General features: G+C 38.1%; 1 protein-coding gene and 1 long non-coding RNA gene across 3 annotated transcripts in view; one reads left to right on the forward strand and one right to left on the reverse strand.

The window, feature by feature from the left end:
* pdhx (pyruvate dehydrogenase complex component X) overlaps positions 1-23370 on the forward strand; it is a 74792-nt gene that overhangs the window by 21717 nt on the left and 29705 nt on the right. For both annotated transcript variants that reach the window (XM_088611007.1, XM_088611006.1), the window contains 3 exons: positions 4219-4424; positions 7215-7313; positions 20887-21055. In XM_088611007.1, the coding sequence (XP_088467133.1) occupies positions 4219-4424; positions 7215-7313; positions 20887-21055 (474 nt within the window). The remainder of the gene's footprint in view (positions 1-4218; positions 4425-7214; positions 7314-20886; positions 21056-23370) is intronic.
* On the reverse strand, positions 11966-20898 carry LOC148645445 (uncharacterized). Its single transcript, XR_015928060.1, has 4 exons — positions 20811-20898; positions 14443-14552; positions 14152-14309; positions 11966-12622 (listed from the first exon to the last, which is right to left on the reverse strand). It is a non-coding gene; the product is annotated as an uncharacterized LOC148645445 (long non-coding RNA).

Raw genomic sequence — 23370 nt, forward strand, 5'->3', positions numbered from 1 at the left:
TAAACAGGACAAGGACTGTCTTGTATTTTCATGATGCTGCTCCTCATCACATGGATTGAAGGCTCTGCTGTTGCTAACCAAGTGTTGTTGCTAAGCAAGATTCTGCTTTATTTTAATGACAAAGTTCTAACAATGTTTTTGGAGCTGATAATGAATCTCAAGAAAATGAAAAGGTGTGCCCTTCAGCTTAAATGAGTTCCTTTTTCACCAGCAGAGAAGTACGCAGTGCTACTCCACAGCTTGAAGAAATTTGAAGACTGGATGGTGAACAAAGAGGACTGGACACCAGCCTCCCTAAGTGCTTCCTTATCCCATAAAAGGCATGCCCCATCTGGGCAGTTATTGGGCTATAATCTGTATAAAGTTGCTGTAAGATCCTCAACCAGAGAAGAATGAGCTGTATATCTCAGTTCACCAGTGACACTATCGGCCCCCAAAGCAGGGATGAATTTCTAGATAATGCATAAGATTTTGACTCTGACATACGGTATATTTCTATTGAAACACAAAGCAAATGCAGCAGTCTGCATTTTATATCAAAAGCTCAGTTTGAACATTCATATTATAAAGCTTGCATTATAAAGACCTACTCTTTGAGATAGTGAAATACATTGGTCTGATCTCTCAATGTGCTCAGTGTTTTGTATTAGAGTTTAATTCAAATTTCCAAAGTGAATTAAGAATGCATATAAATAGCCATTAAATGAACCTAAGGACAGAGAATGATAGGGCTATGTCCCATGTGAGTAATGAAGTTTGCCTGGCTAGTGTCAGTATGATTAAAAGCAGTCTATCTGTGTGAGAAGTGTCCTGGAGAATGAGTTCCAACAATTAGCAGCCTGGTCTAGAGGAATCACTGCTCTTTCAGGGATAGGCCAACTTCTGCATGTCAGAGGGCCACCACACCATCCCGACTTCTGTTCCAGCTGCATGGTCTCTTTCTCACTGAAGTGGTGAGAGTGTGAGAAATATGTGGGTGAATGAATCAAGGATCAGTAGAGTGGCTGTTTGTCTAGACATTTGGCGGCTATTCATTGGTAACGATGAGAGATGAGAGGAAAAACTACTACCTTCTGCGGGCCGGTGAACATATGAGGTGGCTTCAGTGAGAGTGTTTACTTAGTGATCAATGTAGTTTTGTTCTTTACAAACGTGATGGAGGGCAGTTCGTTTGAAAGTAGTCTTAACACGAATAATGGCTGCTGGATTGTTCAAACAGCTGGAGGGATTGTGGAAGTGTGGAGATATGTTAATAATATTTAGTACTTATAGAGGGTAGCCTTACTGTTGATTAGTATACTGACAGACCCATTCAGCAAACAAATGTTTTACTGTTCCTACAAACCCAAAAATGGGGCATCCATCAGAACATACGTAGGACCGGCATGTACAGTAAATGCCATCACAGGCAGATAAACACAACCCGCCGACCTTCACCAGCTAGCTGCTGCTCCACAGGACATGTGGGAGAAGATCCCACAACAGTCTTTCCAATTTCTCATCAGGTTTGTGTGTCACTGCTACTTTACGTCAATGCTCAGGGTAGTCCTGCAGATAATAACTTTCTTTGGTTTGCGTGTTAACAGTGTATCACATTCTTTACTGGAAATCTTTTCATTTTATCTTCTTGTTCATGTTATCTGTGATGTTGTTAATCTATAACTGGAATTTGTAATTGCATAGACCTATTTCTTTGGTCTTTAAGATGCTGAATGTGAAAAAGGGATCCCTGCATGTACTGTACTGATGCTTTGCACATTTTCAGTTTCTCTTTCCTACATTTCTGTTTTTTGTTTTTGCTCATAAAATCATGTCTGACTCATATCAAACGTTCATGTTTGTGCGTGAAAGTAACATGTTTCCAACCTAACAGAAAGATAGAAGCTGTTTGGCAGAGGCTGATTGCATCTGCTCTATGTTAAGGTGCCAAAATATTCATGAATCTGCGCGTGGTAGGTAGATTAAAAGTTTATACATCATAAGATATTGCGTGGAAAAAGGAGGAATGAATAACTTTGCCAGCTGTCCAGGAAAATAATTAGGGTGAAATTACTGGGCTGGTGTGATGATTAATTGCTGCCTTAATCACACTTCCTCCTGAGAGATATCTGACAGAAGTCTATTTGTAAGATATGTGATGCCAAAGCAGGTTAGTTAGAATGGAAGCCTCTGTCAAACAGCCTAACATCTATAATAGGAAGAGGCAGATGTTGTAGCACAAAGTATTCTTGGAGCCTTGTGCAACAGTAGCATATAACTTGCAGTGTTTTCTAGCATCTCTTCCTCGACGACTACAGTGTTTCTTCTTTCATGTTGCACCGTGCTAACTTGATCGGAACGGAATGCAGAAGATGATAGAACGCAGACAATGCTGTGCTTTCCCGAAAGAAAAATAGAAATCAAAACAAAAAGCAGCTGAGTTGTGTGAATTCAAAGGGACCTGTGAAGCCCAAGTGGCGACACTCTGAAAGGTGCTGGAGCCGCAGTCACCCCCTCATGCCAGATGATGGCAGTCTTGTGCTCTGGGAGAGCAGAATGGATTGATTTATTGTCAATATGGCATTCTGTCATGTAGAAAAATCCAATAATTTAAAAAAATTACATTGTGCCAAGAGCACCTCACGGGAATGCATTATTAAGCCACGCTATAAATATACTCGCTATAATTACTCTTGCTTTGAGTTACTAATTATGTGCTATGGGTATGGGTTTGCTGTTACACTGGCAGAGGGAGTGGAGGGAAACTGGAGCCAACCTCAAGAGGTTCTTCACAACAGTTTAGAAAATGGCAAGAGCTCTGTTTAGAAATGGGGAAGAGTTTGATTGAAAATCTGGTGGTTTGTAATTTGGGATTCAGATGTGTTTTCCTTTTGAGCGTTTGGAATGATTAGCACACCAAAGGATGGAGTGATTAAGTGAAGAGAATAAGCCCCCCAAGGAAGATCCTAAATACTTAAGTTCCATCTTTGCTTTGTAAACCTCCCTGGCATAGACAGAAAAGATAATACGATTAAATTTAATTAGGGTTTGTGTAATTTAAAAACAGTCATTATCAATCTTAATCTATGTTGTGTTCCCAGATACCAGATTATGTGTGCTTTAAATTTGATATTGATGTCCTTTAAACCAGCATCTCAGAGGTTATTTACCTGTTGGATTCTGGGATGGTCAGCTAAAAAGAGAATGTCACCTTGAGGCCCGTGCTTGTGCAGAGAGTGTCCAGTGTGCAGGTGTGCAGTGTTCAGAGGGGCTATAAATGGAGAAGCAGGGAATAAGATGAGAAAAGTGTCCCCTGGGAGTGCTGGGAAAGGGTGCTGAACGCGAGCAATATGGAGCGACAAGAAGCTGTGGGCATGGAGCTGAGAGGAAACATGACAGCACAGCAGGGGTGCCAAGCAGCATGTTTGATGGAGGTAGATGTAAATGGTGTCGAATGTGTTCTGCATTTTAAACACCCTTTTCAAGCACGTTTAAGAAAAAAAAAAGGCATTTAACTTTGATCTAGGGAGTTATTTAATTAGATACTGTACCAATTTACACCGTGCCTGAATAGAAAATATGCCTTCTTTCATAATTGTGGTATAAAAAGAGATTACAGTTATTAAACATTGGTTTAATATACTATATATAATATACTATTATATACTATGCTACTCTTATGTACTATATAATGTACTATTGCTATCTTATATATTATATACTGTTATATCTTGTTTTCAGCTGACAGAAGAACTATTGCATGTAGCAGAAAGGAATGGGTCAGATTTTGCTGCCGCTAGTGGCAGACAATTATAAGACCTCTGAAAAACAGATATTACACTTCATAACGTGAGGCCAATATTTGACATGGCTTTGAAGAGACAGATAAAAGTCCATATTAAGTCACAATCTCAACAGAATGAGCTCAATCTGGGGTGAAAATGTGTTATCTTTTATGCTATTTTTTTACACAAATGCCAAACGGAGCTTTCAGTGTTACCTAGTTACGGGTTTTTTGATCCGATCTGCCAGTTATAAGAAAGAAATAAGTCTTGGTTGTGCTGTGCCAAATGGTGGTTCATGTGAGAACCTGGTGAGTGTGTCTGAGAATACCCAGACGAGAGCGGAGCGGTTTCACTGTAAAATTCCATTGATTCGATTGACTAGACCGTCATCTGTTGGAGTAGGTAATCATCATCAAATGTAGGACCATCATTCACCATATCTGTCTCTCCACAGAAAGAGGAAGGCAGTCGCAGTGTACGTCTGGGCACCCTCATCGCCCTCATGGTCGAGGAGGGACAGGATTATAAGCAGGTGGAGATCCCAGCGGAGGAGAGCAGCCCGACACCCCCTGCCCCTCCCCCAGCACTGTCCCCTTCACCCCTCACTGGGGCAGTTCCCGTGGTCCCACACAGAGCAGAGACCACGACCAGCACTGCACAGTAAGTCTTAGTCCATCTTTTATGTGGTTCATTTTGCCCATTGTCTTTCTGTATCACTTCTGGTATTTTCATTTGTAAGTTATTCTGAGATATTTCCAAGTTTTCGAATTGCCATGCTGGTTCACCAACACCACACCTACGCCGACACACGGTGAGTGAGAAACTGTGTGTTCTTCCAATATGTCCACTGTTGGGCTGCTTGTCTTTTTAAGCTCCACTGCTTTTAACAGGACAATGTGAAGCACTGTGAATCGCTGGGAGGAGTGGCCGCAGTCTTGCTGGGTGCAGGCAGGTCACTGTTACATGGCAAACCAAGGATGCAGTGGTTGGCTTAAGTCCTCCATTTTGGAGTGGTGTTCAAACACGGGTGCGCACTCTCGAGGAAACCCAGACACACTTATAGCCCTGGTTCAGGCATTGGCTATGTCAGTCAGGAGCTCCTTTCTTTTTTGGTTAGTGTGGAGTAGATTTTAATCTGGGATGTAGAGTTTTCTAATTTACCTTCCAATTCTAATTCTTTGAATGTGATTATTCTGAAAGGTGGCATGATTTGCGACATAATACCTGTGAAACTGCACTGTGTTCAAACAAGAAAGATTTGTTCCCTTCAGTTTATTAATTATTACCAAGTAACCAAGCGTGGACTAATGTAATAGATGTCAGAAAACCCAACAGTTTCTCTATGAATTGATTGTGATATCCTGGTGTGGAAATTCCATTTGCTGTTAAATTGCTTAGTCAGTGACAAGAAGCAAAATAGGTCATAAGGTAAAACTGGTATTGACAAATGTCATTTGTAGTTAGAGTTTTGATTCATGATTCATTTTTTATTTATGCTTATTTGACCTACTCCCCAAGATATGCAGGGTTCTCTTGTTTATTTTACAGCTGAGAACCCAGTTACTGAATTCAGTTACTAAGCATGTTTATTACGTCTTTATTACGCTGGTGATGATTTAAAGCTTTTGGAACAAAGGAATAAAACTATTACATAGCAGATGTATTCCTTTCCAGGATTTGCTAGTTACATGCTCTGATGAAGCAGGGATCTATTGATGCTATTTAGTTAAAATTATCATTTTTTTTAACATACCCTCAACATTCACAATTGAAAACCACCCAGCACCCAGTGTTGTCTTTCATATGCAATTCCTCTGCTCCTACTAGAGTAAAGAAGTGGTCTGAGGGTCATGAAGAGAACCTAGGAGCAGGCTGGCTCTGGTAGCAAAATAAACAGCAGGACCAACTGTCCAAAGCATATTTGAGAGCAAAGAAGAGTTCGTGCCAAGAAATCACAGTTCAAACACAAAGGGAGAGTCCAGGAGGCAAGGTCAGGACAAAGCAAGGCCAGAAATCCAGAATGTTGCACAAGCAGAGAGGTTGAGATTAGAGAACAGATCTAAGGTTCTCTAAGGTCCAGTGCCAGACAAGAGTAATGCACAGGCAGGTCTTAAATAGTCTTTTCCTCATTATACAGTCGTGATTGTTAATGGAATGCAGGTGGAAGACGTCCTGAGCAGGTTGTCACGATAACCAGTAGATAGGCAAGTGGGTAGTGGCTCTGATGGTTGCTGTGGTAATGGTAGCACATCCTACAGCGCTCCAGCAGGTGCGAGAATGACATTATTAAGACAAGCTGTTCATAAAACCTGAGCTGCCTCACATTGCTGTAGAGTTTGATCCTGCTGGGCAGCCAGGTTTTGTAAGAAAAAGACACCCCTGGACACCCCTGACTAAAGGATAGTCAGAGATCCCTGAAAACAAATCAGTTCTACAGATTGCTGTATGTAACTAAAAATAAGTAAAGGAATCCATAGTTTTGAAAAATCATTGGAAACAGAATGACCAATATTACAGATAAGTCATGTAACAGATAGGTGATGCTTATTTCTTTTATTAAACTATAAATGTTTTATAAACGAAAAACATTCTTCATTATAATAATGCTCTGAAATATTAGGCTACTTCTTTGTAGGAGGATTTTCAGTGAGGGTTAATATATCACAAAGGCAGCTGAACACAGGGGACAAAATGCGCTTTACTAACTGAATTTGATTGATGATATGGGTATAAATGCTGCCAGTACAATTATATCCTTCTCTACCAGCATTTTTATATCTGTTTTTTCAGTTACACGCATGAGTTGGACACATTCCTATGTCTAGAATGAATAATCTATCCATTCATTTTTCTAGCTGTATTTCCAAAGCAGGGTCAGAGCCTATCCTAGCAAAGGCAGGATACACCCTGGACGAGATGTCAGTCCATCACAGGGCACACAGAGACACATACACACCAGCGCTGGTTTTCTTAGAAGCCAATTAAGCAAAGCACAGTCTTTGGACTGTGAGAGGAAACCACAGAACCCGGAAGAAACCCACACGAACATAGAATATCCAGGATTGAAGCACCCTAGGAGTGGAACCCGGGGCTCGTGCTGACAGTGTGCCACCCACAGTAAATCAGTCTGCATTGTTTAAAAATGTAGAACTGGCAAAGACATAACTGAGGAGACCACAGGGTTTTGCAACGTGGACAGTTTCTTTTGAAACCCCAACACTTGCTTGTTAGATTTTGAGCAATTAAACAGTAAAATTGGTCTCAATTTCTGTGTAGTCCTTTTGTTCCTCATTTAGTGGCATGAGAACAACAGCAAGCACACAGCGTGCACAATTCCAAGCACAGGCGTGCTCAGTGTTCTTCTGTTGCCTTTGTGTCTCGTGACAGGTTGACATCCCTCCTCTTTGTGCTCCGTGTCCTTGACGCTAGTGGTCAATGTTTGTTTTCTAGGCACAGGATGAGTCCAGCTGCCCGACACATCCTGGACACACACGGGCTCGATCCTGGCCTGGCCACAGCATCAGGACCCCATGGGATCATCACCAAGGAGTGAGTTTGGGCTCCAGTCTCAGCAGAGTGTGGGAGAAATCAGGGAAATTATGGTTTAAATATAATTAATTTAATGCAAAGTTTTGTTTTCTTGGGGCAGTTAAATGAGTGAGGTAAACCAATGTTTTTAGGTTCTTAAGGGGAGAGATAAAACATGCAAAGCCTTTAAGATAGACACCAGCAGTTGGCAGTGCAGTATTCGTTTCCACAGAGACGTAACATTTTCTGGAGAAGGTTATGTTTCAGAGCTGTTGGTGGTGTTACCTGAAACAGCATCCCTTGATAGGCAACTGTGAAGTCTGTATATCACCTCTAATAGCCGCATCTCAGCAGTAGCAGGCTGGGGACAGATAATTTCTCATTCGCTGACTCTGTGAGGGCCAGTGTCAGCTGTCCCACTGGGACCTGTGTGCTATTTTATTAAGGAGTCCTTGTTTCTATGGATACCAGCTGCTCAGCTGTAGCCTTAGAAACTGCCAGTACTGCTGTTTTTGTGTATGTATGGGCAAGTGTTTGGGGGGAGGGGTCGCTAAATAAAAAATGCATATCGTAATAGCTGCTTATATTTGAGAATCAGTACTGTACAGATTTTGGAGATGGTAAGGCTGTAATTATGATAATAATGTAATCCTGTTAATTTAACAAAAAAGACACATTCTAAAAATCTACACTGTTCTCTAGAACCTGGTTTTGGAAAGTCCCTATCCTCTTTGGTTACTTTTCCTCCAGTTAATATATTTATATAGCTGGATCAGCTGATAGCCTGAAGGCAACAAAATCACCCGGATCTGAAATGTGGTGTACATTGCAGTAGATCTAAGTGAGAAATATATAAACATCCAGTTATGTATATTATATGAATACTTATATGAATAATTTATTGGACAAAATAAGTCTTTAATCTGATAATTTTGTGGATTGAGCAGAATGGCCAGCAGTTTCCTGATAATATGTTTATGTCGGATGAAATAGATTTCAACTCTGTTTGCCAGGCATGTACTGTAGATAAGATCTGACAGGGTTTATTGTTTTGAAAGTGGATAATGAAATTCACAGAAATGACAGTAGAGATTAAAGGTTCTGAGAACTGCCTAGCCACAGCATTATGGCTCCAAAACACTGGCAAATAATGAACGATTATTTTAAACTTCTCTCTATAAAGTACTTTTAATACACTTCAGTTTTTTCTCCACATGCTAGTTCAGGCTCCAATGTTAGATATACCTTCTCTACTTAGTAGGCCATTTTAATTTAAAAATGATAAATCTCTAGCAGATGAGAGACAGGTGAGTAAGCAGTTTGCACAAGTAGTTCAAAGCCACATGAAAGATGTGTCTCTAGCAGTTACTGTTAATTTTTCTCTGAGTCACAGTTGGAAGCACCAGATGATTAGACCCCTGTTCGCCTCAGCTGTCTAATTTAGACTATAATTTCAACTTTTCATTTCCCTTTGGACAAAGCAGAGTTGGCAGTATTACATAAGGAGGGAAACGTTCTTTTTATTTTGTCTTGTTAGCAGAATGGCTAATCAATAGATCAGTTAATTCTACAAAAAGACTCCCAGACTGGCTTGAGCTTGAATTTCTGCTAGAGACATTGCCCATTTCACAGAGTAAAAAAACTAACAAATTTTAAAATTTAGGACCTACATTCAGCTGATTGAAGGTATAATGACTTGAAAACAGACCTAAAAATGGGAATATAAAATATTATCCTCAAGGAAGACAGTGCTTGGAAAAGAGAGGTTCCTGCTTATGCTAAAGAATGTTAAATCTGGATATTGAAAGCAGAAATGTGGCAGGGTCTTCTGAAGTGAAGTGTTCCTTTCCACTTCAGATGTTCCACTTCTGTATGTAATTGTTGGCTTTTTCTCCTTTATAGGGCACATTCCCATTTGTTGATTTGCTATTAAAGTTTTCATCTCCAGTCCACTGGTAGTCACATTGGCTGTGTATCTCTTCTGCAGGTGGCATCATCTTATTTTCACTTTTGTTTTTAGCTATAAGCCTATAAACCTAAAGCAGCTAAAGCAATTTTCTTACTCTTAAAATATTAAATTATTCTGTCTACATATTTTCTGCAACTGTACTGTACCACAAATACTGTTTCAAAACTACCTTTTTATCAAAAGTCACAAATATCCTGACAAATATCCTGAAACCACCAAGCTTCAAGGTTTCTCATGGAGTTTAAGACTTAGGAAGCCAGATTACTGTATTAGACCAAATTACTGTACCTGGGCAAGTAAAATGTATTGTTTTAGATTAATTACTGGACGCTGCAATGAATTAATGGGATAACCTTTTAGAGATGCCGTCAATGTGGTGAACCTTTTTTTTCTGTGTTTATTGGAAAGAAAACATCACACTGTTGAAAACAAAAGGGTATTGAATTAAGAACATGTGGGGAAGCACAGCAGAATTTACATTTCCACAGTAAGACATTACTGGACAGTAACTTCTGTGTCATCATGACACATAGTCTGGAATTCTCCTCAGCTTCCCAATCAAGTAATGAGTGAAAATGATAAGGAAGATGACTAATACTAATAAAAATCATGTTGTTTCCTGTTCAAAAATATATTTTTATTAACAAAATTACCAGGAGCTCAATTAATTTAAGCTATTATTGCTTAAATTATGGATTTCCGACAACGTGTCCTGGATCTGAATGAAAATAAGAAGGAGTGTGTTTAGAACTGGAATCAGAAAATACTTCTTTTACTCAGGAGGTTGTATGTATCAGGAGCCCATCAGATTCCCTAGAATAAATAGTCTAGATAGAAAGAGCAATACCGACACAAGATGTTAAGGCTCAAAATGGTTCCTGGTTTTATTGTGTAGGTTCAAACACAGACAAGAAGCTGCGCAGAAACCAAAGAAAAAATCTAGTTCCCTTGCAGCTCCGATTATATACTGTGACATTAGCATGTCCAAACCCAGTATGAATGACTACACAAAAACTAATCAGGCTCATCAGCTGGGGATAACACCACCTATTTTGGTCTCCCATGCAGTGAATGACATGCCACAATTGTTATACAGGTCCTCTCAATGATTTACACCATGTTCCCATTAAATTCTCCATTCAATTAATAACACTAGCAAATTAGCTAAAGCACAGTCTAATTGTTGCTTTTGTGGCCCTAATGGTCATCCCATTGACTTGACATCCTTCAGTTCTAGGCTCAGGTGATGAGCCTTCACATAAGGTATTCCCACTAAGGTGTGCTCATAGGACAGAATCTAACAAGGGGTTGAAAATAAGGTAGATTATAATTGAAAAGAGTAATGATTTATGGCAGCCACACGTAATGCCGCATCTTATCTGGGAAAATGAACCTACGAAATTCCTTGGTCTTGCAAAACAGACCTTTTCGTATTCAGGTTTGGCATTGTCCATTGAGATACAATGATGCTGTATTGTAGCTCTTTTCCCAGAAATACCTGTATGGAAGCCTTAGGCTTTGGCATAGTGAAGTTTCCAAGATTCTATGCTGTCATGTTAAGAAAATCTCGGTCATCTTTAGCTGCACAAGGCAAACACCCAGCGTGTTGTTGCGATTGAGTCAGAAAATTACTATTTATGACCTTTACTTCTAATTGTAGAATTGTACTTCTCAACTTGCCAGAGGCAAAATAATTTGTTGTGCAAAGGAATGAAGATTAACTTTCGTCCCTTAATACGGAAGGTGTTACAGTAAAGGTACATGGGAAGGAATTCCTTATATCAGATATTTTCAAAAGCACTTTTGAAAGATGCACCTAATTAAACCAAAATTAAGTGTAACAGTTTAAAAAAATCAAATCTATACTAACAGATAACATGATAACAGAGAAGAGGAATTTTATGATCAGCTAAGGTTTATTAAAAGATGGAAAAAGAGGGCATATTTGACACTAAAAAAACTTTCTTAGACCTTAAAGAAAATTCAAATCTCTTTTAAAAAACTGCTTTTTTGAGCTGTAACTCCGTTAGGAAAAGCAGACATTTTGTCAACAGTGCCTGGAACACTGTACTGTCTATGATAAATTGAATTGCTGGGAACTGCACTGTGAATCAGGCCTCACTGTGTGCAGTTTCTCAGTCAGAAGCTCAAAGGATTTAGAGTGTTGGTTTAAATTTCAGATGTTCAAATGTGGGAACACAATAAGAAGAAAAACAATGATGGCAAATATTAAATTTTAAAACTATGAGAAATAACAATGGAAAAAGTTAAATTATTAATGCTTACGCTGTTTTATATGCTGAGAAAAGTTTGCAAAATACTGTGCTCCAGGCTGTGGTTTTTCATCTATAGTTTTGTAAATACGCAAATGTTTGTGTTTTGAGAGCTGCAGTCTAGCATGTTGCTCCTGAGAGATCCCAGCTGGGCATGCAGCCTCACTGCTGTGCTGCCAGTACGTCAGGGCTGGTACAGAACCTCTGGCCCTTGCTGGCAGAGTGCAGCCAAGAGCACAAGCAGACGGGTATCGATCGTTTTTCAAAGGAACACAGGGTGTAAAAACATTAAATATGTCATGTTTGTCTTAAGGATTGTACAGATACTAATGATTTCCCATTATGAAGAGACAAAGTCTTGAGAAAGAGTGTAAGAACCATTACCAATGAGAGGGTGCTATTTGTCCTATCTGGTGCATTAGGTCATTGGTAGCTAATTGATCTTCACACTTGATTGGCTGTAGGGTATTCTGTTGCGGTCTGTTCTTTATCTTATTAGGTTGATTCACAATAAAATATACAAAATATTTGATACAAAATTTACTAAAACAACTTCAGCTTTGGAAATGTTGGAATTTTTTTTTTATTTTGTTTCAAGTACCCTTTCTCTCAAACATTTTTTTTCTTGTGAGACACAGGTGTTGCCATCAAAGTTACATTTTAATTCACATAACATGTAGCATAACAACCATTCAGGCAGATTAATTGTACACAGATTACCTCCCATTATTATGTCCACAGACATACAGTATAATACATTTTTGCACATAAATAACATATTTAACCTTGTATTCCTAATACAAGACATTGTATATGGCTAATAAAGTGATCTTAACTAATCTTTACAAAGCAAAAAGGCCGTGGCATACAAGCAATGTATGATATCTGAAGCTCTTATGGGAATGCAGTTTATAAAGCGAAGAGTCTGCACCAGCATGAATAAACCTACAGGGCCCAAGAAAGGCTTTCAAATATAGTGCAAAGCAGCAAACATTTAGGAATGTTATGGGACTTTTTGGAGATTGAGTCAGGTGCTCAGAATCCTGAAAGGAGCTGCCAGAGCTGGACCCAAACAGCCATTTCAGTTTCTGCAAGGAACAGAGGACACAAAGCAAAGTTATTTGGGAATGGTTGAAAGAGCCATAGCTGTTGGGTCTTTAGAACAGAAGCCAATTCACTGGGATTTTTAATAAGCTACAAACAAACACCTACTGAGTTCCCTTCTCTTGTTTGTATCCTTTCTTATTGACTTTTTCTGCTGTGAAAGAGTATGGGAGGACTGTGCAGACAAGACTGTCGGAGTTTGTCAGGCTGATTGGATAGCCATGGAGGGCTGTGCAGATCAGTCCAGCTGTCGCCGGAGTGAAGTTTTTATTTTATCTGAGAAGTTTTCTTTTTAAAGTGCAACAGCTTGAAATGTGATGTGATGGAAGTCATAGCATGACAGGACATGTGGACAAGGAAGTAAATATTTCTGTCATACTGGTTTGGTAAATAAGGTTAGGTCAGTAAGTATTTTGAACAGCATTGGAGTGAGTGACAGCTACCAGAAGCCTTTATTTTGATGAGGTGAAAAGGGGTAATTCCCAGGTTAATTTCTAAGCTGTTCCAAACAGATGGCAGTATTGAGCAAGAGTTTCAGACAGTGCAGGGGAGGTATTTCTTTCTTCTTTTTTAAATTCAGATCAGCCTCACACTCCTTTCAAGACACTTTTAAAATTCCTGTCAGTGAAGACTATAAAAAGCTTGCTTTGAACCACAGCTGTCCACAGAAAACCTCTTTGCTCGCCATTCTGTACTGTATTTAGTCCTTTAATTTTAATCAGTGATGCAGCCATACAGGAATTAAGTCTTTTTTTAAATTAATTTGGTATCTGTGAGAAAGTGTTGTTTTTGTTTTTTCTAATGGGTTGTGGAGGAGGAATGTTTGAAGTGCTCTCTTCCTTTTAAGAAGTGTATTGAACTACAAAACATTACCTGCCATGTCGTAAATGTGCATTTAGGTTGTAATATGCTGAAGCGTAGCACATACAGCATGTGTGAAGAGAATAAAGCTTTTCTTTCCAAAGTAAAGAAAAGAGAGAGAAGTCTGTGAGGAGGAAATATTACACCCACATTTAATCACATGCTTAATAAATGACATAATTTAACACTGCAGTATCTAAGGAAAATCTTTCTGAGATGGAAACATTAGCTTTCAGGTTTCAGATTGGATTAAATAAAGAGCATTTTCGAAAGCATGAGTAAACTTTTCATGTAATGTTTCCTTGGTGCTGTAAGTACCTTCCCAGAACAGACCTAAGAAGTGGCAGAATCTGACTGAACACCGTGATTGTTGACTCAGAGATCAAGTTTGTTTTTGAATTGTTTTTAAATGAGCTGTGAAGATACCAACCTTTTTAGGTATTTGGAGTGTACCCTCATTTTTACCTTTTTTGTTTTCTTAGTTTAAGCCTGACATCCAGCCTTTTCTTTATTTAGAATCACACATGATATATTATTAAGTACGCGCCCAGTTGATATCCCGTCTCGTGGTGATGAACCCTTTACCCACACAGGGAGAATGAAGAAGCACATATACACTCCCTTCAAACTACTTACCCATTGAGACACTCACCTTCTGAAATGTTACAAGCTACACAGTGATGCATAGTTTGTTCCTCTGTGTTGAGGCTGATTTGCTGGTGATTTCATGTGATGAAGGTAAATCAGTAACCTGCTACGTATGACATCTGGAGTCCCAACTTTTTTAATTGGCCTTTTCCAAACTGGGATCTTTACAGGTGAAAAATATATTTTTTGGCTTTTATTGATATGGACCTTTTATAAAATGTTTAAAGGTTTAATTATAACATTAAATTATAAATACACTGTTTGTTTTAACTAATTTAAATATATGATTACTCACAGCACTGGAGACTTGGGTTCAATTCCTGGGGGTGCTGTCTGTGTAGAGTTTGTGTGTTCTCCCTGTGTTCGTGTGGGTTTCCTCTGGGGGCTCCTGTTTCCTCCCAAAGTCTAAAGACATAATGGTAGGTCAGTTGCCATTTCCCTTGGAAGGATTTTGAGCCTGAGTTTGCAGAGGAGGGATATTTTGTATTTACGGGCAGGTTATGCAGGAGGCTGTATCCTGAGAGACTGAGAAATTTGGCTGCGTTGTAATGTGTGGCACAGTTAAACCACATTCTATTCCATTGCTTATTTCCACATCAGGCTCACTCATAAAAACTTGTCTTGATGAATAAATAAAATCATGATAGATTCTTCTACTTTGGCAGTGGCAGTTTCTAACTAGCTGTTGCTCTGTGGCTGTGGGATGTGAGAGGATAGTGTGGGTGAAAAAAGAGTTATGCCAGGTTATACTGGGATCTTCCGTAAGCAGGAAACTTCACCGTCAGATGCTATTCTGTACATGTATTGTTTATATAAATGTAGCATCAGGAATAGAGACATTATTTCATTTTGAAGAAACAGTCAAGAATTAAACCTCAAAGCGTGTAATTACACCTTAAATTAAACAATTATTTTTTTTTCATAAAGACGAGGGCAAGTTAAAGTCGTACAATTACAGTATATGCCCGATAGCTTTGTTATATTGGAGTGTTTTTAATTTAAAACAGCCTGAGTTCTTTTACCCACCTTAAGCTTTTGTACATTTTATTTCTGGTACACCTGCCAGCACTGGTATTGAATGAACACCCCACCTGTGGTCTCCCAGAGGATCCACTGCCAAAGGATGACACCTGTGCTTACTGCATACCATGAAAAATGTATTCACTCATTGTCATTCAGGGAATTTTCAGCGTGGCATTCCCAAACAAATATATTCTTGCTAGATTTTTTTTTAATTGAAAAAAAGTGCTAGTCAGTCATGTTGCCAGACATTGTGTTGTAGTCTTTTTTATATAACATCTTGCTTATGTAAAGTAGCTTTATTTAAGCTAGCTTATGCTAGTTCCTGGAATGTCATTTAAAAAATAACAACACATTCTACAAGAGCAGTACCGTAGCTGGGAGCAACTCAAATAATGAACAGAATCATATTTAAAATGTGATCCATCTGCTCCAGTTCTAGCATGGGCTGATTTTTTGGGGGAACTGGAAATTGGAAACTGGAAATGTACTTTTACATTTCTTATCTGGACAAGAGTAAAGTTAATTCTGAGACCATTCCAACAATCCAGCATTTTGCCTTTTCAGTGAGTTATTGCTTAGAAAGATCTCTGAACTCTTTGGGTTTATTTTCAGTTTTTTTTTTTTTGTTTTTTCAGGTTTGTAACACTTTCTCACAAAAGCACAAGAAAAACATAAAACATTAGTCATATGATGCAGCTGCCAACTATCACATTAAACATTTAAAAGTTTGCTAAAATATGCTTGATTCTAAAGATGAAATCACATTCAGTTGTGCAGATGGTTGGCAGGAAAGGTGAACAGTACATCAGTTTTGCTTATGTTTTTGTAAAATAATTTTTAAGTGCATGGAGACAAACCGGAGATCAAATAATAACCTATTTTCTCAAGTGGATTTAAAAAATATATTTAACTCTTTTTTAGAAAAATCAAAATAAGCGCATGCATGGGTTAAAAGCTAATTAGAAAGGCCAAGATAAATATAAAAAGGAGCAATGGAGCATTGGAGACTAAAATAAATTAAAGGGTTCATCAGTATTGCAACAACAAAAAATAAGCAGTGTCTCAGAGATGATAATAGAACATTTTAGATGATGGCAGAGAAATGACTAATGTATTAAATTAATATTCAGTCAGTTTTTTATCTAGAAAGGATCAGACTCAAGCCTCAGACTGAGCATACAATGAGTTCTATATTAATATTTCCTATATAAAAAGTATTTGCAATATCACCTTTTTTAGGTAATCTCTAAATTTCAGTAAATTCTCTTGGAAAGAGCAGCAGTCAGTCCTAGAACCAAATTATTGTTGTATTGACATAGTCTACTGTTACTCCCAATATTGATTTCCTTTTTCTGCTTTATAGTCAGTTCTTAACTAAGTTAGATTTCTGCAGCTTTACATCTAAGGATTTGTCTTCCATTCAGTCCTTTGTAGAAGGTTATTGAACATGCCAATATATCTTACACCCTAAAGAGATCTTGTGAGCTAATTACTTCATTTGATAGGATAGTTAGGCATGATCTTCTAAATCCATGTAGATAATCTCCTAGAGCACAGCTGTCATTTAAGAATTGTACTAATTGTCATTTTTTTATTTTTAAGAAGTGTAGATAAAATTGAGGTGAGGCTGGTTGGTCTCTAATTCCCTGACCTTATTTTGTCTCCTTCACTATACCTAGGTATTACAATTGCAAATGACAAAGATATTACAAATATCGTGTTGTTCAGGCTATTTGTTTTCGTGTTCTCCTCTCATTTGCTAAAACAGTTTAAAAACATGTGGGACCCTTAATCTATAACTTATGTGTTATCAGTTTTCTTCTGTGTGAACATCTGTGTAAAATAATGTAAATTGACATTTCCTGCTTGTCAGACTTGTTTGCATCCCAATGACACTTCTTGCTGAATTGTTGTAATTGCAATATTGAAACAATCCCTTGGCATCAGCTTTGGCTGCATTCTATATTTGTATCTCAATTTTGGGTTTACTGATACATTCCTGGAGAACAATGTCTTGTATGTTATCAAAACACATGGAGTTTGAGCAAACAGCTGTCCAGATGTAGAGGCCCATGACATGATTATTTCAGTTAATAGATTGTGTTACTGGGAGCTGACTGGACACTGCCAAATGATATTTTAACTTCTTTCACCTTTAAAAGTGTTCAGTTTGAGCGTTCAAATTTTGATTATTAGAAATATTTGCTTTAAAAATGAGTATACTGTACATCATTTGTAGCTCAACAAAATGGAACATCATTTTGAAGGATTGAACAGAAGGTTTATTTGTACCTAAGGAATAGTGCAGTTTGTTGGAACAGATACTTATAAATCACAAGGGCTTTATAAGTTGTGTTTAAACTTGAACAGGGAGTTAATTATGTGACTGCTGGAGTCTTTATTCACAATTATAGCCCATGCTTTGCAATGTTTTTATTTTAAAGTAAGCGACTAAAAATAAATTATAGGTTAAAGTTTTCAAAACAACAGCAGGCGCAAAGTATCTGAAAGTGGGTGGTCTAATATGAAGCAGATAAAAAACTGCAGGTTAACAGGAATTGTTGCATGTGCTCAGTTATTAGAGTTTGGCTTCAGATCTTGCACAGAAAGGTGTGTGTGCTATAAACATGTCTGCCGTCGTCTTTAGAAGATTTTCAGACTGCTCAGATAAGAAGAGATATGGAGTTATAAATGCCCATGTATGTCAGATAATACACACATTATAAACCTTCAAATCTGGACACATTGAGCTGCCAGATTTCTGAAATTTCTGCAACAGAATTCTAGGGTGCATTTTTCCATCTGAAGGCAGTTTTCCATCCAAGGATTCGCTGTATTGTGAGTCATTTAGCAGGCTCTTTTTTTATGTAGTACTGCACCCAAACTAGGTGTTTGTGCATAATAATGTAATAAGGTGTAGAGTGCATAATAATTGCTCTGTGCAGTCACTGACAAGAGGTCCTTGGTCCTATCATGTGTCCAAAAGATGGGCACATGCATGTTCAATAACTTGGATTCTTCCATAGAAGAATGAATTATTTTGCACTCACCGTAGTCACCGTATTAATCATTGGTCATTTTAAACACTTTAACTCTGCAATGGGAAGCTGAATTGTAACTCAGCAAAAGTGACACTTTAAGATTTGACTTTTCATATTCACAAGACATTTGGGATCCTGTGTCGAATTACCATTCATAGATTTGGTCATAACAGTTCAGTAATAAGAATGTTTTTTTAGCAGAATAAGTCTTTTAATCGTGGTACGTTTTTTGCAGGACATGTGTTTTTTTCTTTCTGTGGTTCAGATCAAACATTCATCATTCATTCAGTTAAGTGCTCAGTTTGAATAAAAACGAGAAGGTGTTTGGGTCCTCAGGACCAGTATTGGGAAACCCTGGTTTATATTCTTTAAAAAATGCTCTGCAACATAGTTTCACTGTAACACATAAAGCCCCATTGTACTAAGATTGCTTGTTTTTTTTTTTCCTGATAACACTGGTGAATTTAAAAGCACATATTTTAAAGCAATTTAAAAGACTGAGTGTTTTAGCTTTGCTATAATAGCTTTCAAGCATTATCATGAAAAGAATTCAGAAGAAGCATGTAGAAAGTGTTGGAATAGGCACTGGAGCTTCAACAGGAGCAGAAGACAATCTTTTCTCTTCCATTCAATGCCATTACAAGGATTTGAATCCTGCAGTAAACTAATCCTAAAATGCTTAGTTGGACATCACATTGATAATTAATGATTTGCTGGAACACAGCCTTGGAATGTAATGAAAAATCCCAAGGTTTGTCTGCTCCCATGCTATAGACCTTCTCTAGGCATCTCCAAGTCTGGTCCTGGAGCCCCAGTCCAGTAGGCTTTATAGGCAAGCATTTCATAATCAATTTCCAGAGACCTGGAACAATTTAACTGAAATTAGTTGGTCAGCTGACTGTCGAATTAACAATTTAGATTTAATTTTGAACAGATGGTGTCAGCCATTAAAGACCTCAATGTAGCATCCTGCTTGCTTAATTGAGCAGTAAGTTACATGTGTTTCACATCTTTAGCATAAAGTGGGTTATTGGGACCTCTGACACTTACTGGGTTGTTTCTCTCTAGACCTGTGATTGTTGAAGCACATCTATACATTAGGCAACTAACAATTGATGCACCTCCTAGCTAATATACAATGAATTGCTCTTTAGAAAACAGTTATTGGATGCATGAATGTTGTCTGTAGTTGTATCTTTTAAGTGCAGCAAGTCACAGACTGATGGGCTGGTGTTGGTGTGGAGAATTCATGTCCTAAGTGGAAGGCTGTTTCACTTCTATCCATGTAATCACTATAATTGAATGGTTGTGTAGAAAAGGCCCATAGCATTTAAGATGAATTAATTACAATTAAAAGCTTCCATGTATATTCTAATTGCAAAACTACATTGGCTCAAAATGTTTGAAATGTAAAGGAGTTGTTGCTTTTCCCTGAGTTCTGTTCTTTCAAAGATTTTCACCTGAAAATATGCTGATAGTAAAATGAGTTTAATTTCTGTATACTGTGTTTCTGTGTACTAACAGATAGTTTTAAAATTGATCAGGTGTTTTTTCTTCACAGGCAGTATTTAGAATTTGTACACTGAGTCAGATTATATGAAGATTAAAGAGATACTTTGTGCACCTTTTTAGACCATATCCATGTTTCATATGTTTCACAGATCAGTGGTTTGTAGGATGTGAGAAAATGCAGTTTAAATACAGTTTAAAAAATATTTTTTAGTGGTTATAAAAAGGGGGAAGTGGATCACCCCTGGTTATAGGTACAGACACTATACCTATTTTAAGAGTTATTTTGAGGTTCCTCAAAAAAGTATTGACAAGTTGCTTTAACCAAAATGAAGAAACTGAAATATGTTCATTGCATAATCATTCAGGAAGTAATTAAGTAATTAAGCTGCAAGTCTTTTTGGTCTCCACCAACTTTACATACCAGCTTGGTGTGATTCTTGTCAATTCTTCCTGGCATGTTGCTTAGATTCTCTCATATAGCCGTTCTCAAGTCTTTCCACAGAGTCTCAATAGAATTCAAATCAGGACTTTGGGCCACTCAAGGAGTATACTTTTTTTTTCTGATTAATATCAGCAAGTTTATCATCTATGGCCAGGTTTTCCTCCATTGACACCCTTCTTTTTGATTCCTGTGTACTGGTGCTGATAAAACTGCATCAACTACACTCACAACCATAGTACAGCCATTGAAATGCTTAAAACGCTTCAATCTCATAGTAAACACCAGCAGTCATAGTTGTGCCTGTTCAATTCTCCCTTCTTACAATTATTGAGAACCTAGAGTGGATTGTACTAGCTTTTGTTGGGAGTCAGTAAATATTTTCAATAGGTTTTTTTGAGTAGTCCTCAACCCGGAAAATATCATGCACACTTTTAAAATGATTCCGAGTGGAACATGCCCATATTTCACATTTCTCTTAATTTTAAGGCAATGTTATATCCTCAGCAGCTATTCATCACCAAAACCGAAAGACCGATATGTTTTAATAAGACAATCGATTTGGATTTCGACCAAAAGTGAGGTGGGCTTTGAGTGACTTTCACCTTTTTTGAGCAGCCGACCAAACCTGCTTGGCTTCAAACTTACCTTTTCCTTTATCCTCCGGATATAAAGGGAAGCTGAAGAGACCCTTTGCTACCTTCTTTCTCTTCTCCCTCCACAGAGATGCTCTGAACCTGCTGAAGAAGATGGAATCAAGGGAGCAGGTGGCTTCCAGAGCACTTCCGGTTTCTCCGGCACCTCCTCAGCCATCTCCCGTGGTATCACCCATGAAGGGTTCAATTCGGCCTTCCGATCCTCCAGTCTCCATTCCTGGGAAACCCGGTACTCCTGTGAGTATCTGTACCTCTGGTCCTAAATGAAATTAGGCTATTATGTGGTGCTGTGGATACTCACACACTCATTCTTTAAAAGACTGATTCACATGTTGTAATTTGGTCAGATTTCTGAAGATAAGCAAGACTGGGTCTGGTCAGTACTGGGATGGGAAACCTCTAAGGAAAACCCATTTGCCCAAGTGGATGCTACACTTGGTGATCGAAGTTGGTCATCTCCTATGTTTTAAGAAATTTTAGGTCTCTGTAATGAATGATTACTGATGCAAAACTATTATTGTTTTTATCTGATTAACAGTATTAAGTCCAGTCTCTCAAAAACACCAAGATACCTGTTTCAAGATGACCTCAAGCAGTAATACATTGCTTTGCCCCATTTTAATGTTATTGGATTAGTTGAATTGGATTGGATGATATTGAAGATGCGTATTAATTGATTTGGACTGAATGACATAAGAACATAAGGATGGTTACAAATAAGAGGATGCCATTCAGACTGTTTGACAGTGGCATGTCAGTCCACACATCCAGTATCCACATCCAGTAGTTCTTTGAGGAAAGCCTGGGATGGATGGATACTGGATAGCTTGTTCCGTATTCCCACAACCCTGCTGGTAACGCATTGCCTCCTGTTCTTAGATTTAAATTTAAAATTTTCCACTTGCCTCCTCTGGCTCATGGTTCACTTTGTCAGTGCTTCTGGGAATTTGGAATACTTGGATCAGGTCCCCTCGTAGTCTTCTGTGATTTAGACTAAAAATGTTCAGCTCTTGTAGGCTGTCAATGTAGAACATTCCCTTAAGCTAGTGAATGAAGAAAGGGAAATCCAGAACAGAACTACGGTATGTTTTTGTAACACGGTGACCTACATTATGTATGTGATTCTAAAAGAGGTCTTGCTAGTGCATTAAACAATTTTAAAATAGCATCCCTTGATTTAAGTTCAATATTTTTCGGTATATAACCTAACATTTGTGAATCATTTTTATTACTTCAACAAATTTTCTAGAACAGGGTTCAGCAAAAGGGGATTTTTAACGACGCATACTATGAAAATACAATAAAAGTCCGATAAACCATGCATAAACTACATTAAAAAACAATAAAAGCTGTGCTTGACTGTTCTGTAATTCTCTACAGTATGCTGCCTAATTCTTTGGCATATAAAAAAACAGTTTACTTGTTTTGTCTACTGCATTATTTTTAGCAAGACCAGCCTGTTTTCACAGGAAAACTCTCACTTAAGTGTAATGACATTTTGGACAAAATTATGGTTGTTTAGAAAGCAAAGTTAGTTGCTCAATCGATTTGTTCAACATAAAGACAGCACAGCGTACTGTTTGTGTGCTTAGTAATGTGACGACTGCAATGGTGAAAACAGAGAATTTGTTGCTCAATCTGCCTTGGCTCTTCAAACTCTGCTTATGGTTGTGACTCTGCTGTCTCTCTGTGCTTAAATGAAAAAGGTCCCTCAATAATTATTTGATTGTAAATGGTTTTGTGATTAGTGGTCAACAGTACCCAGCTGTACAAAACAGGCTTCATTCTGTTTTCTAAGAGTTCTTATGACCTCAGAAACATTTCTTGATTCCACTACTCAAGCCCTTACTCAGAAAGCTTAAAACAGTGGGTATCTTTAGAAATGTTTACTTACTTGTGAGTTTACCTAGCCTAAGAGGCAGGTGAACACACATGATAACAGGGTGTTGCTGATGATTTACCCTAGGACCATAATAAAGAATGAATTTTCAACCAGTCATAAATACAAAGGCTAAGCTGAGAAAACAGAGGAAAACACCAGCATGGTGTCACATTCTATAGTGACCACTACTGAAGTTTAAGCAGAAGTGTTAGTATTAAGAATGTATCTACTTAAAAACAAAATATGAATGACATGGCTATAATTTGAGAAATTCTTTAAGGAAGCAGAATTTCTGCATAGCAAAGTAGATAGTTTGTGATTCCTGTAAAGTGAAGGCACATATCTGTGAATGTGATGTGATATATTAATTTTGACAGGTTGCTTAGCGTGAGGTCTGCATGGTTTACACATTTGAAACTGCTCTGCTGTATTGCTCTGTAGTACCGAGGGCACTGGAGAATAATATTGAACTACACTCTCTTCATAAAAAAAAAGGAGAGGAAAAAGTGATACTCCTACATGTGTGTAATTTCACAGCTTCTTAAAGTTGCCCTTCTTGATTTGGTGTTAGAATGTTACTATACCAATCCAGCGGGTCTGAGTGTGAACAGGGAGGGTTGAAGGCCTGCCCATTTCAAGACAGGGCTGTAAGAGCTGCTCTTTTCCCATG

This window comes from Lepisosteus platostomus, chromosome 18 (genome assembly GCF_059453375.1).
Source record: "Lepisosteus platostomus isolate fLepPlt1 chromosome 18, fLepPlt1.hap1, whole genome shotgun sequence".
Taxonomy (NCBI): domain Eukaryota; kingdom Metazoa; phylum Chordata; class Actinopteri; order Semionotiformes; family Lepisosteidae; genus Lepisosteus; species Lepisosteus platostomus.